At 46.2% G+C, this 14,546-nt stretch overlaps 1 protein-coding gene, 1 long non-coding RNA gene and 1 pseudogene across 3 annotated transcripts in view; all 3 read right to left on the bottom strand.

Moving 5' to 3' along the window:
• LOC143715915 (B-cell receptor CD22-like) overlaps positions 1 to 14,546 on the bottom strand; it is a 67,131-nt pseudogene that overhangs the window by 22,225 nt on the left and 30,360 nt on the right. The window lies entirely within an intron of this gene.
• Positions 2,946 to 5,779, bottom strand: LOC143715706 (B-cell receptor CD22-like). Its single transcript, XM_077207458.1, has 5 exons — positions 5,755 to 5,779; positions 4,405 to 4,797; positions 4,069 to 4,326; positions 3,739 to 3,960; positions 2,946 to 3,127 (listed from the first exon to the last, which is right to left on the bottom strand). The coding sequence occupies exons 1-5, from the start codon at positions 5,777 to 5,779 to the stop codon at positions 2,946 to 2,948; spliced, it is 1,080 nt and encodes a 359-aa protein (XP_077063573.1).
• Positions 6,197 to 6,924, bottom strand: LOC143715916 (uncharacterized). Its single transcript, XR_013195914.1, has 3 exons — positions 6,780 to 6,924; positions 6,444 to 6,701; positions 6,197 to 6,335 (listed from the first exon to the last, which is right to left on the bottom strand). It is a non-coding gene; the product is annotated as an uncharacterized LOC143715916 (long non-coding RNA).

Genomic DNA, 14,546 nt, shown 5'->3' with positions numbered 1-14,546 from the left:
TGGCATCAGATAACAGGGAACATTCTCAAAACTTTGGTTAACGTTTTGGCGAGATTCTCTCAAAGTTAAGAACAAACGTTCTTCCATTAACGTTAACAACGCTCATTTAAAGTTATCAGGTCTTTAATAATGTTCTCCAAACGTTATTTATACATTATTCGGGGAAAAAATTTTCCTCCAAAATGTTTTAGTAGGACATTTGTCATTTTTTTTAAATGTTACTAGTGGAACCTTCCACCCTGTCCTGTGCGCTCGCTGCTGCACGATTGGTTTTTGTGTGTGGCCGCTGACACCTGTCGGCGTCCCCTCCAATTCCTTTCTTCCCGGATGTGCATCAGGAGATCTCGAAATCCTCGAAGACCCCTGTCTTCCAGCGATCCCTCGTTGATCTTCTCCGCCCTTCCTCCCCTCCACGGGGCCGCTGCCCATGGGTACTCTGGGGTCCCCCGGTTGAACGCTCTGTGTGATACTAAAATAACTGAGTGCTTCTTCTCGGCGCGATCCTAAGCACCCGTCCGAAGCCTGTAGTTTTTCGTAATCCTATAGTGCCCAGGACAGGCAGCCGCCTCACTGCATGCCATGGCCATTTTGCTGGTCTACCTGGCCCAGATGTTCATGGACATGCAGGAGGGTGGGACTGACCCAGGGCTCTTCACTGAGCTGTGCGCCGCCACTGACCTTGCTCCCCGAGTGACGAAAGTGGCCGCACGCTACCTGGGTCAGGTGATGTCCACCATTCAAGCCTGTGGCTTAACCTGTCCGATGTGCAGGATTTCCGGCGGACCCGTCTGCTCGACACCCTCATATCCCAGGTCGGCCCTTCGGCGGTGAGCAGACTGAGGCATTCTGCCCCGACGGCCCCGCCGTCCGCTCAGATCCCTCAGTCTGCCCACCGCCGAAAGTGCCCCCCCGCGGCTCCCACCCCGCCCGTTCACCCGGGCTGGCTCTGGAGGCCGCAGGGGGACGCCACAGACCTCTCCAGCCCCGCCCCCCACTATTCACCGGGTTAAGCGGCGCTCTTGAGATGGGCTGCTCAGAGATGGAACTCAGTTATTTCCAGGAGCTGGTAGCAGGGCCACTCCTTTCCCCGGTGGAGGGCCGGGGAAGAATCCTTATTCTCAGAAAGAACTGACTCTCCCGTCTCCGACAATACAGAGTTCTCGGACGACATGATGCGCCGCCCCCGAGCCGTACGTTGGTACGGAGTACGTGGTTCTCCCATTCGGGCTAGCCCTGTCTCCTCGCATCTTCACGAAGGTCGTCGAGGCTGCCCTTGTTCCCCTCCGGGAACACGGGGTTCGCATCCTGTAGCATCTTGACGACTGGCTGATCCTAGCTCACTCTCGAGATCAGGTTTGCGAACACAGGGATCTAGTGCTTCGGCACCTAGCCCGTCTGGGCCTTCGGGTCAACTTGGAGAAGAGCAAACTTTGCCCCATGCAGAGGATCTCTTTTCTCGGTATGGAAATCGACTCGGTCGCCATGTCCGCGCAGCTTACGAGCAAGCGCGTGCTGTCACTGCAGACTTGCCTGAGACAGTTTCGAGGGCAAGAGTGCGGTTCCACTCAAACTTTTTCAGAGGCTCCTGGGGATTAAGGCATCTGCAGCCACAGCAACGCTGCTCGGATTATTTCATACGAGACCGCTTCAGCTTTGGCTTCGCGACCGAGTCCCGAGGTGGGCATGGCATCATGGCACCCTCCGAGTACCAGTTACTCCGACCTGCCGTCAGACCTTCACCCCGTGGGCGAACCTCAGCTTTCTACGGGCCGGAGTGCCCCTGGAACGAGCTTCGCGGCATGTTGTTGTAACGACAGATGCCTTCTCCACGGGCTGGGGCGCCATGTGCAATGAATGTGCTGCCACGGGCTCCTGGATAGGGCCCCGGCGTCTATGGCTCGTCAATTGCCTTGAGTTGCTGGCTGTACGTCTTGCTCTGGCCGCTTCCGGGGCGTGCTCAAGGGCCAACACGTACTAGTCCGATCAGACAATACCGCCACTGTAGCGTACATCAACCGTCAAGGTGGTCTGCGCTCCCGCCGTATGTCGCAACTCGCCCGCCACCTCCTCTTATGGAGTCAGAAGCATCTGAGGTCGCTTCGTGCCATTTATATCCCCGGAGCTCTGAACTCTGTGTGGCCGACGAGCTCTCACGGTTTCAGCTCCTCCCGGGATCATGGCGGCTCCATCCCCGGTTGGTTAAGCTGATTTTGGACCAGTTCGGGGACGCACAGATAGATCTGTTTGCCTCTCACGACTCGACCCATTGCGCCCAGTACTATTCCGTGACCGAGGGCACGCTCGGCACGGATGCTCTGGCGCACAGCTGGCCGCAGGGCCGGAAGTATGCCTTTCCCCCAGTAAGCCTTCTTGCGCAGACCTTGCGCAAGGTCAGGGAGGACGAGGAGCAGGTCATTCTGGTTGCGCCGTACTGGCCCACCAGGACCTGGTTCTCCGAACTGGTTCTCCTCGCGACAGCACCTCCCTGGCTGATCCCTCTGAGGAAGGACCTCCTTTCTCAGGGACGGGGCACCCTATGGCACCCTCATCCCGATCTTTGGAACCTCCATGTGTGGCTCCTGAATGGGATGAGGCAGGTTTGAGTACCCTACCACCACCGGTGGTGGCTACCATCGCATCCGCTAGAGCATCATCCACGAGACATGTATTCGCATTGAAGTGGAACCTCTTCGTCAACTGGTGCTCTTCTCACCGAGAAGCCCTGAGTTCCTCCAGCACTCCTGAGGTCGTCACCAGTGTCTATTGCCTGAGCATCGGCTAGGTGCCTCCCGTGTGTATGGTCCCTCCCCTGAGCGACCCCCACATGTGTATTTCCACTGTAAGCCTCTCTGAGCATGTGTCTTTTCCTTGGCAAGCCACCCCTGGGGTTGAAATATTCCACCTGAAACCCCATTCGTCGTACTCCGACGTAATGTCGGGGTACATTACGGGGTGCACAGATGGCTGTGGCTAGACTTCCTCTCAAGGACGAGGGGGGGGGAGGCTGCAGACCGGATGGCTCCCCGGCCTGAGTCGGGCGGTGGGTGTATGTGGCAAGGGGGGTGTGGTTTAGCGGAGTCTGTAGCGGAGAGCGAGGGCGGAGCTGAGCGGTGAGTAAGTGGGTCAACTGCAAAATGACAAACACCTGTTTCTGATTGCAGTGATTGGCGTGGGGAGACCGCATAAAAGCCGGATGTCAGAGAGAGATCGAGTGAGAGAGAGGGACTGGGATCTCGTGCACACATGGACTGAGTTTGGATACAGTGTTATTTTGTTTGTGGAACGTGCTATAGGTGATCTATGGTGAAGGCGCTCATGCGCAACTGGGATTCCTGTTCCGAGTGATTAATAAAAGTGTACGAGACCCAGTCACACCGACCCTTGTCTTCTTCCATCCTCAACATATTGAACCTTGTTACAATATAGTTAAATTGTTCACCGATTCAGTGATGTTCCCTCGACTGTTTTGAATATTTATGATATCCTGAGGTCCTGTCACTGTGAGCTTTGACATAGGAAAGCTTTGAACCGTGCAGATAATTAGAAATACTTCAAACTCTCTCAATTCACAAGTGATTAGGTAATTACAGTTAGGTAACATTAGGTAACACTAATGTGGATTTCGAGATTGATTTTATATTCAACATATTATTTAAGCATGTTTGTGGTAAAAATGAAAATGACAATACTTACACTTTACAGATACTGAGATTTCATTTGACTTCTCTTTTTTTATACCATTATCAGCCTGGCAATAGTAAGATCCTCCATCGTCTGCTGTTACATTGCTGATGGTTAATGTATCGCTAGTTTGTTGTGACATTTTGTAGTTGTTGTACCATTCAAACTTCTTGACTAGTGGGTTACTGTCATTAATTGAACACTTAAGAATCAGTGCGTCTCCCTCTTTGAGATCTTCAACACTGAACAGATGTTTCACTGTGACACCCTTTGGACCATCTGAAGGCACGGGAAATGCATTTTGATTACAAGATTACAAGCGATTTGAGCAGATTATTAATTGGGGTTGGTATTTCTTCATCTGTTTACATAAAACATAAAACTCACATTTCACATCAATTATAATGGTATTTGATGTCATTGCTCCATGCTTGTTTTTAGCTCCACAATAATATTCTCCACTGTCTTCTGGTTTCACATTATTTAGTTTGAAGTCAGACATTTGTTGAGACTGTTCTATGTTGTCCTTTTTGAACCATGAAAAGGTGACATCAGGGCGACCTCTGCTTTCGCATGAGAGAGTGACAGAATCTCCCTCCTTCACATACTCAGAGCTCCCTTTTGCAGTTGTCTCTCTAGGTGCATCTGGAGAAGAAAAAGAGATGAAGTGGATGGCAGTAAATTTACAGTGTTTGTTTACAGACACATGAGATGCACACTCACATTCCACAGACAGAGTGATGTTTCTGATCTGGAAGATGTCCTGTGCTTGGGCTGGACGACAAGACAGAATTCTTTTGTCATCCTTCCATGTCACATTGAATTTTATTTTGGTGACTTTTCTGTCATTTTCTTCTTCATTCTCTATTATTACATCAGTTAATGAGGAGGACAGCCATTCTTCCTTTTGACCTGATGTGTGGACAAACCACTCAGGATATTTCAAGCAGGAACTAAATGTGGAACATTTAGCAGTAAATTCCTCTGACTCCTTGAGTGGATTCTTTAGCTCTGATGGTTCAACCTGCACCTTACAAGGGTTGTCTGAAATAAGGAGTAGAATACTGAGTGAAAACAAGTGATCCAGAACCTTTATGTTTTGCCCAACAAATAAATCTATATTATCAAAGGTTCACCAAAAAAAGAGAAAGAAAATTACTCATTTGTTTACCATCAAGTTGTTCAAAACCATTTTTTTTCTTTATTTCAGTAATAAAGTCATCAATCATTGATCTCAGATTTAAAAAATTTGATTATTCGGAATTTCAAACATTTTGAGACACATGTGAACCAGTTGTTTGGCATCAGATAACAGGGAACCTTCTCAAAACTTTGGTTAACGTTTTGGCGAGATTCTCTCAAAGTTAAGAACAAACGTTCTTCCATTAACGTTAACAACGCTCATTTAAAGTTATCAGGTCTTTAATAATGTTCTCCAAATGTTATTTATACATTATTCGGGGAAAAAAAATTTCCCCCAAAATGTTTTAGTAGGACATTTGTCATTTTTTTTAAATGTTACTAGTGGAACCTTCCACCCTGTCCTGTGCGCTCGCTGCTGCACGATTGGTTTTTGTGTGTGGCCGCTGACACCTGTCGGCGTCCCCTCCAATTCCTTTCTTCCCGGATGTGAATCAGGAGATCTCGAAATCCTCGAAGACCCCTGTCTTCCAGCGATCCCTCGTTGATCTTCTCCGCCCTTCCTCCCCTCCACGGGGCCGCTGTCCATGGGTACACTGGGGTCCCCCGGTTGAACGCTCTGTTGTGATACTAAAATAACTGAGTGCTTCTTCTCGAGTAAGTGGTGAGTAAGTGGGTCAACTGCAAAATGACGAACACCTGTTTCTGATTGCAGTGATTGGCGTGGGGAGACCGCATAAAAGCCGGATGTCAGAGAGAGATCGAGTGAGAGAGAGGGACTGGGATCTCGTGCACACATGGACTGAGTTTGGATACAGTGTTATTTTGTTTGTGGAACGTGCTATAGGTGATCTATGGTGAAGGCGCTCATGCGCAACTGGGATTCCTGTTTCGAGTGATAAATAAAAGTGTACGAGACCCAGTCACACCAACCCTTGTCTTCTTCCATCCTCAACATATTGAACCTTGTTACAATATAGTTAAATTGTTCACCGATTCAGTGATGTTCCCTCGACTGTTTTGAATATTTATGATATCCTGAGGTCCTGTCACTGTGAGCTTTGACATAGGAAAGCTTTGAACCGTGCAGATAATTAGAAATACTTCAAACTCTTTCAATTCACAAGTGATTAGGTAATTACAGTTAGGTAACATTAGGGAACACTAAAATGGATTTCGAGTTTGATTTTATATTCAACATATTATTTAAGCATGTTTGTGGTAAAAATGAAAATGACAATACTTACACTTTAGAGATACTGAGATTTCATTTGACTTCTCTTTTTTTATACCATTATCAGCCTGGCAATAGTAAGATCCTTCATCGTCTGCTGTTACATTGCTGATGGTTAATGTATCGCTAGTTTGTTGTGACATTTTGTAGTTGTTGTACCATTCAAACTTCTTGACTAGTGGGTTACTGTCATTAATTGAACACTTAAGAATCAGTGCGTCTCCCTCTTTGAGATCTTCAACACTGAACAGAGGTTTCACTGTGACACCCTTTGGACCATCTGAAGGCACGGGAAATGCATTTTGATTACAAGATTACAAGCGATTTGAGCAGATTATTAATTGGGGTTGGTATTTCTTCATCTGTTTACATAAAACATAAAACTCACATTTCACATCAATTATAATGATATTTGATGTCATTGCTCCATGCTTGTTTTTAGCTCCACAATAATATTCTCCACTGTCTTCTGGTTTCACATTATTTAGTTTGAAGTCAGACATTTGTTGAGACTGTTCTATGTTGTCCTTTTTGAACCATGAAAAGGTGACATCAGGGCGACCTCTGCTTTCGCATGAGAGAGTGACAGAATCTCCCTCCTTCACATACTCAGAGCTCCCTTTTGCAGTTGTCTCTCTAGGTGCATCTGGAGAAGAAACAGAGATGAAGTGGATGGCAGTAAATTTACAGTGTTTGTTTACAGACACATGAGATGCACACTCACATTCCACAGACAGAGTGATGTTTCTGATCTGGAAGATGTCCTGTGCTTGGGCTGGACGACAAGACAGAATTCTTTTGTCATCCTTCCATGTCACATTGAATTTTATTTTGGTGACTTTTCTGTCATTTTCTTCTTCATTCTCTATTATTACATCAGTTAATGATGAGGACAGCCATTCTTCCTTTTGACCTGATGTGTGGACAAACCACTCAGGATATTTCAAGCAGAAACTAAATGTGGAACATTTAGCAGTAAATTCCTCTGACTCCTTGAGTGGATTCTTTAGCTCTGATGGTTCAACCTGCACCTTACAAGGGTTGTCTGAAATAAGGAGTAGAATACTGAGTGAAAACAAGTGATCCAGAACCTTTATATTTTGCCCAACAAATAAATCTATATTATCAAAGGTTCACCAAAAAAAGAGAAAGAAAATTACTCATTTGTTTACCATCAAGTTGTTCAAAACCATTTTTTTTCTTTATTTCAGTAATAAAGTCATCAATCATTGATCTCAGATTTAAAAAATTTGATTATTCGGAATTTCAAACATTTTGAGACACATGTGAACCAGTTGTTTGGCATCAGATTACAGGGAACATTCTCAAAACGTTTTGGCGAGATTCTCTCAAAGTTAAGAACAAACGTTCTTCCATTAACGTTAACAACGCTCATTTAAAGTTATCAGGTCTTTAATAATGTTCTCCAAACGTTATTTATAGATTATTCGGGGAAAAATTTTTCCCCCAAAATGTTTTAGTAGGACATTTGTCATTTTTTAAAATTTTACTAGTGGAACCTTCCACCCTGTCCTGTGCGCTCGCTGCTGCACAATTGGTTTTTGTGTGTGGCTGCTGACACCTGTCGGCGTCCCCTTCAATTCCTTTCTTCCCGGATGTGCATCAGGAGATCTCAAAATCCTCGAAGACCCCTGTCTTCCAGCGATCCCTCGTTGATCTTCTCCGCCCTTCCTCCCCTTCACGGGGCCGCTGCCCATGGGTACACTGGGGTCCCCCGGTTGAACGCTCTGTTGTGATACTAAAATAACTGAGTGCTTCTTCTCGGCGCGATCCTAAGCACCCGTCCGAAGCCTGTAGTTTTTCGTAATCCTATAGTGCCCAGGACAGGCAGCCGCCTCACTGCATGCCATGGCCATTCTGCTGGTCTACCTGGCCCAGATGTTCATGGACATGCAGGAGGGTGGGACTGACCCAGGGCTCTTCACTGAGCTGTGCGCCGCCACTGACCTTGCTCCCCGAGTGACGAAAGTGGCCGCACACTACCTGGGTCAGGTGATGTCCACCATTCAAGCCTGTGGCTTAACCTGTCCGATGTGCAGGATGTCCGGCGGACCCGTCTGCTCGACACACTCATATCCCAGGTCGGCCCTTCGGCGGTGAGCAGACTGAGGCATTCTGCCCCGACGGCCCCGCCGTCCGCTCAGATCCCTCAGTCTGCCCATCCCGAAGGCGCCCCCCCGCGGCTCCCACCCCGCCCGTTCACCCGGGCTGGCTCTGGAGGCCGCAGGGGGACGCCACAGACCTCTCCAGCCCCGCCCCCCACTATTCACCGGGTTAAGCGGCGCTCTTGAGATGGGCTGCTCAGAGATGGAACTCAGTTATTTCCAGGAGCTGGTCGTAGGGCCACTCCTTTCCCCGGTGCAGGGCCGGGGAAGAATCCTTATTCTCAGAAAGAACTGACTCTCCTGTCTCCGAGAATACAGAGTTCTCGGACGACATGGTGCGCCGCCCCCGAGCCGTGCACCCCTCGGTTTGCTTTCGAGGCGCAGGCATATCAGTACGTTGGTACGGAGTACGTGGTTCTCCCATTCGGGCTAGCCCTGTCTCCTCGCATCTTCACGAAGGTCGTCGAGGCTGCCCTTGTTCCCAACCGGGAACACGGGGTTCGGATCCTGTACCATCTTGACGACTGGCTGATCCTAGCTCACTCTCGAGATCAGGTTTGCGAACACAGGGATCTAGTGCTCAGGGATCCAGACGGGCACCTAGCCCGTTTGGGCCTTCGGGTCAACTTGGAGAAGATCAAACTTTGCCCCATGCAGAGGATCTCTTTTCTCGGTATGGAAATCGACTCGGTCGCCATGTTCGCGCAGCTTACGAGCGAGCGCGTGGTGTCACTGCTGACTTGCCTGAGACAGTTTCGAGGGCAAGAGTGCGGTTCCACTGAAACTTTTTCAGAGGCTCCTGGGGCTTAAGGCATCTGCAGCCACAGCAACGCTGCTCGGATTACTTCATATGAGACCGCTTCAGCTTTGGCTTCGCGACCGAGTGCCGAGGTGGGCATGGCATCACGGCACCCTCCGAGTACCAGTTACTCCGACCTGCCGTCAGACCTTTACCCCGTGGGCGAACCTCAGCTTTCTACGGGCCGGAGTGCCCCTGGAACGAGCTTCGCGGCATGTTGTTGTAACGACAGATGCCTTCTCCACGGGCTGGGGCGCCATGTGCAATGGATGTGCTGCCACGGGCTCCTGGATAGGGCCCCAGAGTCTATGGCTCGTCAATTGCCTTGAGTTGCTGGCTGTATGTCTTGCTCTGCGCCGCTTCCGGGGCGTGATCAAGGGCCAACACGTACTAGTCCGATCAGACAATACCGCCACTGTAGCGTACATCAACCGTCAAGGTGGTCTGCGCTCCCGCCGTATGTCGCAATTCGCACGCCACCTCCTCTTATGGAGTCAGAAGCATCTGAGGTCGCTTCGTGCCATTTATATCCCCGGAGCTCTGAACTGTGTAGCCGACGAGCTCTCACGGTTTCAGCTCCTCCCGGGATAATGGCGGCTCCATCCCCGGTTGGTTCAGCTGATTTTGGACCAGTTCGGGGACGCACAGATAGATCTGTTTGCCTCTCACGACTCGACCCATTGCGCCCAGTACTATTCCGTGACCGAGGGCACGCTCGGCACGGATGCTCTGGCGCACAGCTGGCCGCAGGGCCGCAAGTATGCGTTTCCCCCATTCAGCCTTCTTGCGCAGAACTTGCGCAAGGTCAGGGAGGACGATGAGCAGGTCATTCTGGTTGCGCCGTACTGGCCCACCAGGATCTGGTTCTCCGAACTGGGTCTCCTCGCGACAGCACCTCCCTGGCTGATCCCTCTGAGGAAGGACCTCCTTTCTCAGGGACGGGGCACCCTATGGCACCCTCATCCCGATCTTTGGAACCTCCATGTGTGGCTCCTGAATGGGATGAGGCAGGTTTGAGTACCCTACCACCACCGGTGGTGGCTACCATCACATCCGCTAGAGCATCATCCACGAGACATGTCTTCGCATTGAAGTGGAACCTCTTCGTCAACAGGTGCTCTTCTCACCGAGAAGCCCTGAGTTCTGAGTTCCTCCAGCACTCCTGAGGTCGACACCAGTGTCTATTGCCTGCGCATCGGCTAGGTGCCTCCCGTGTGTATGGTCCCTCCCCTGAGCGACCCCCACATGTGTATTTCCACTGTAAGCCTCTCTGAGCATGTGTCTTTCCCTTGGCAAGCCACCCCTGGGGTTGAAATATTCCACCTGTGGCTGGACACCCCATTGTTCTCCATATGCATCCCTCCGGGTCATATATGTATTTTCTAAGTCCGTATTTTAGTACTAGTATTTTCTACTCCGACGTAATGTCTCAGTTCCCTACTCAGGGAACGAGGGTTACATACGTAACCGAGACGTTTTCATTTTCTTTAGGACAGGTAAATAGCTTTCTTGCTCACCATAGTTACATAATCTGGCGGAAGAAGTTCTAGATAATTTTTTATTTGATTTCGCAACTCTAGTCATTAGCATTTTATTATTTGATTTATTTTATAAATGTATAATTTCATACTTACTGCTGACAAATAACGTGATGTTTTTGGATCGTGATTTTCCGATTATATTGGCTGCTGTACAGTAATACATTCCTGGGTTCTGAGGTAGAACAGTGAAGTTCTGCTGGTCTGACAGGACGGTGAGGTTGTCCTCTCTGTACCATTTGTAGTCAGTGGCAGGAGGATACGCATATGCACTGCAGGTCAGATAGACTGCAAGCTGCCAATTCCCCTCAGCAGTCATATTATGAACAATTTTTATGTTTGGAGTATCTGTAGAAAAAAGGCAAATAGACAATAATAATTAAGTAACTATCATTACAAACTCATTCATTTATGGAAGAATGTTTCCACCACTGAATAAAAAATAAAAAAGGTAATTGCGAATTTCTATCTGACAATTCTGACTTTTCTTCCTCAAAAGTGTGTGATATAAACTTGCAATTCCATGAAATAAAGTTAAAAAGGATGTTTTAGTCAGGAAAAAAGATTTTATTTCAGAATTGTGTGATATAAATTGCAAAATACAATAAGAAAAGTTTTTTCCTCAGAATAGGACTTTACATCTCACAATTTTGCCTTTTTTTCTAATAGTTCTGAACTTTTCTTACAATTGTGAGTTTGTATCTCACAATTCTAACTTTTTTCGCACAGTTCTGACTGCAGGGTATCTGGTTAAATCATGGGTCGTTCATCTGAACACATATGAATGCACATTCCTTCTGAAAGGACAACAGTTCTCAACAGTCCCTCCAAAGGGACCCTCCCTAAAATCACCCTCCAAAGGGACCACTTTGAATTGGCTCACATACCCCAAGAGGGTGTGACATCTTCACCCCTTTTAAATGACTGATAGAGATCAGTCTCTCTCTCTAACTTCTCCTCTCTTCGCATCATCATGTAACTGCTCCGGTGATCGCCTTCCGGGGATCTTTTCTTTTGTTTGTTTAAGTTTTATTTTTCCTTTCTACTTTGTTCATTTCCTCAGACGAGTAAGTGAACTTTGCCTGAATCGTTTCTTTGGTAATTTTACGTCCGAGACCTTTAAACCTTCGTTCGAAAGTGCGCGACCCGGACCCATCCCCAGGCAAACTGACTCTTCCACGGAACACATCCACATGCCTTCGAAGCAGCCACGCAACTAGCCAGTGCAAGTATATAGATTAAGATGTGTTTCTCCGTGTTGTCTCTCAAAGGTTTTAAGGTCTGTAATTTGCCACTGATCTTTCCAGATTCTCTCTCTCTTTCTCATTCTCTCTCTCTCTTTATTGATGCATTCTTTTCCATTGCCGTTGTACTTTGTTGTAAATACATTTATTGTTTGTTATAACCTGTATACGTAACTTTGCCTTTATTAAATGCATTATATTAATTTATTGATTCTGTCTCTACTCATACAAGTCCTTTTAATTAGAGATGCTCCGATCAGCATTTTTGGGGCCGATCACCGATTACCGATCACCAAAATCATGATCTGCCGATTGCCGATCACTGCCGATCACAGAATGGCAGGGGAATGGGAATCTTTTATATATAATCTAGCATAGTTTGCACCATTTGTAGAAATGTGTTTATTTAATTGTATTTAGAAAATGAGATGTCTTAAGGCTACTGTAGGCCAGCTTTCCCAAATAAGGCAGAGTAACATTAAATTATTCCAAACAAAGAGGGGTCAGGCAGACCAACACACATCAGATCAGCCTAATGGGAGGGGATCAAGTTACACTTAGGCATATTTGGAAATTGTAGCCTCTTAATACACCCACTACATTTACTAATTGGCAACAAAATGTACAACTTGTTACACCAAAACTGGCTACTGATAAAAGGACAAAACTATGGCAAGTTTTTTTCTGTTATTATTATGAACGTCTGATGTAGTTGAGCAGAATGCTCTTTTATGAAGTTACTTCATTAAAGGACATATTTAATGAGATTATGCCTGAAAAGGTTTTGGATTTTTAAAAATATATATTGTATAAAATGACTTGTTGTTTATATTTGTTTTGTTTTATTGTATTTATATGATATTTGTTTTTTTATAATTGAATTTTTGCCATGAAAATAGCTTTGAATGCTGCCATGGCATTAAATAAAATAATCTGAATCTGAATCTGATGTAGTTGAGGAACCAACTACGTCAGATAAAAAAATAAATAAATACCACCACCACTTTTGAAACATCTCGCGGCACGAATGTACCAATACGAATAAATAAAAACATCTCCAGTTAACTCAGAGCATTCATTTTGTTCATTAGTAAAATAAGAGGCGATCTAGCGCTGAAATGTTTTTTTTATATCAAGTGATCAAAGTGCTCGTTGCCGCAGCGATCAGTGGCGCAGATACCGCGTTCTGTTGTGGCTCGCCCGGTGCACGGTCTTCACTCGGACGCGCGCTTCAATCCGTTGGGAGACTCCCTATTCGTTCCGGTGAAGGAGAACTCATGTTGCCACTGCCAAGCTCCACTCTGCTGTTGTGTGCCCGTGCGCCACGCATGCAGGTGGGAAAAAGTCGCGCGAGTAATTTACGTCACGTTATCGGCTTTTTTGATCGGCGCTTATGGGGTTCGCCGATCAATCTATTTTTAGCCAATATCGGCCGATCATGATCGGCGTCCGATCAATCGGAGCATCCCTACTTTTAATGTATACAATCCAAAGCTACGTGCTTTACAAATTTATTGATAGCCTACTTAAAGAATCGTTATAGAACAGGAAAGCTGTTCCTTCTGGCCAGAGGAATAGCTTCTCCTGAAAGTCTATGAAGTAGGATAATTTTGTGAGGCTTGATTGAGATCGAATGATCAGGTTTTTGCTGGACAAAAAGATGATTCGGTTATAAATTAATCCACTTAAAGATTATCCCGACGATCAATCTATGATAGAGATAATTGATATATTAAATATTTAATTATAATCCGTTTTGATTAAGTATTGTTATGCAATTGAGCATTGTCTGTAAAATATAGTCTACATATTATAATCCTTTGTGGTTAATTACCTAAGTACATATATGAATGCAGATGCAGGGAAATATTATCCCTTTTTGGGAGATTTAAAGGGGTCATATAATGGTACATGCACTTTTTCAAGTTGATTGTACTGAAATGTGTGTTGGCAGTGCCTGTACACAACCATCATATAATGATAAAAATCTATCCAGTGTTTTTGTTTTAATCTCCTTATATGTTTTCCCCTGCCTCAAATTGAGCCGTTCGATTTTGTGACGTCACTAAATCTGACGCCCCTCCCACGATTGTTGATTGACAGCAGCATTTCAACAGATCCCTGCCCTGAGCGAGCTGTCAGTCATCATAGTCCGTCATTGTTGATATGCTGGAGCAGAATGGCGTCTAAGCGATTGTGGTGTTCTGTTCTTTGCTGTAATAACGAACACAGCAGTAATAAGAAGCTGCTCCTGAAAAAAAGAATAGTTACCAACTATTCATGTCTCCCTGCTGAACCTCCAGAAAAAGTAAGTGTAAAGTTTTATTAACCTTTATATTAATCTTTGCAAATCGCTTCACGATGAATGCGGCTAAGGTTTACACTCAGGGTACATACGGCATGTTTTCTATGTACGACGTTCTCAATATAATTCATAATCCCATGTTTCTAATGAACAACGCGTTATGGTTATTGTGTTATTACAAAACTGAGTACGTATAACTTACATCAGTAAACACATAGCGTTTGTACATCTCACTAAGTTACTCTACCCTGCCAGTACACAAAGATAGATCAAAGTGACAATATAATAACCAACCATTCAGAAACCTCCTGTTCGAGCCTTAATTGTCGAACTTCTTCATGCCGTCATCTTGTTCAGACTCCGGTTCAAACTGATACGGTTGCACAGATGTGTCCTCCTCAGAGACTCCCGCTGCCATTTTTTTCCTATACCCTCAACTGTTGTCAAGGAAACACTCCACGTGCGGTGTGGTCATAACG

The sequence above is a fragment of the Siphateles boraxobius genome, unplaced genomic scaffold (genome assembly GCF_051911475.1).
Source record: "Siphateles boraxobius isolate OS27281-9 unplaced genomic scaffold, OSU_SipBor_1 6, whole genome shotgun sequence".
NCBI lineage: Eukaryota > Metazoa > Chordata > Actinopteri > Cypriniformes > Leuciscidae > Siphateles > Siphateles boraxobius.
The sequence above is the reverse complement of the archived record's forward strand: the minus strand, read 5'-3'. Positions and strand labels throughout refer to the sequence as shown.

Excerpts from the sequence above, each read along its gene's own strand:
- LOC143715706 (XM_077207458.1), bottom strand. The coding sequence starts at position 5,779 with ATGTTGAGGATGGAAGAAGACAAGG. Across the intron at positions 4,327-4,404 it reads CATCACTCTGTCTGTGGAAT|ATGCACCTAGAGAGACAACT; the intron begins GTGAGTGTGCAT and ends TTTCTTCTCCAG. Across the intron at positions 3,128-3,738 it reads CTATTGCCAGGCTGATAATG|TTGACCCACTTACTCACCGC; the intron begins GTATAAAAAAAG and ends GTCATTTTGCAG.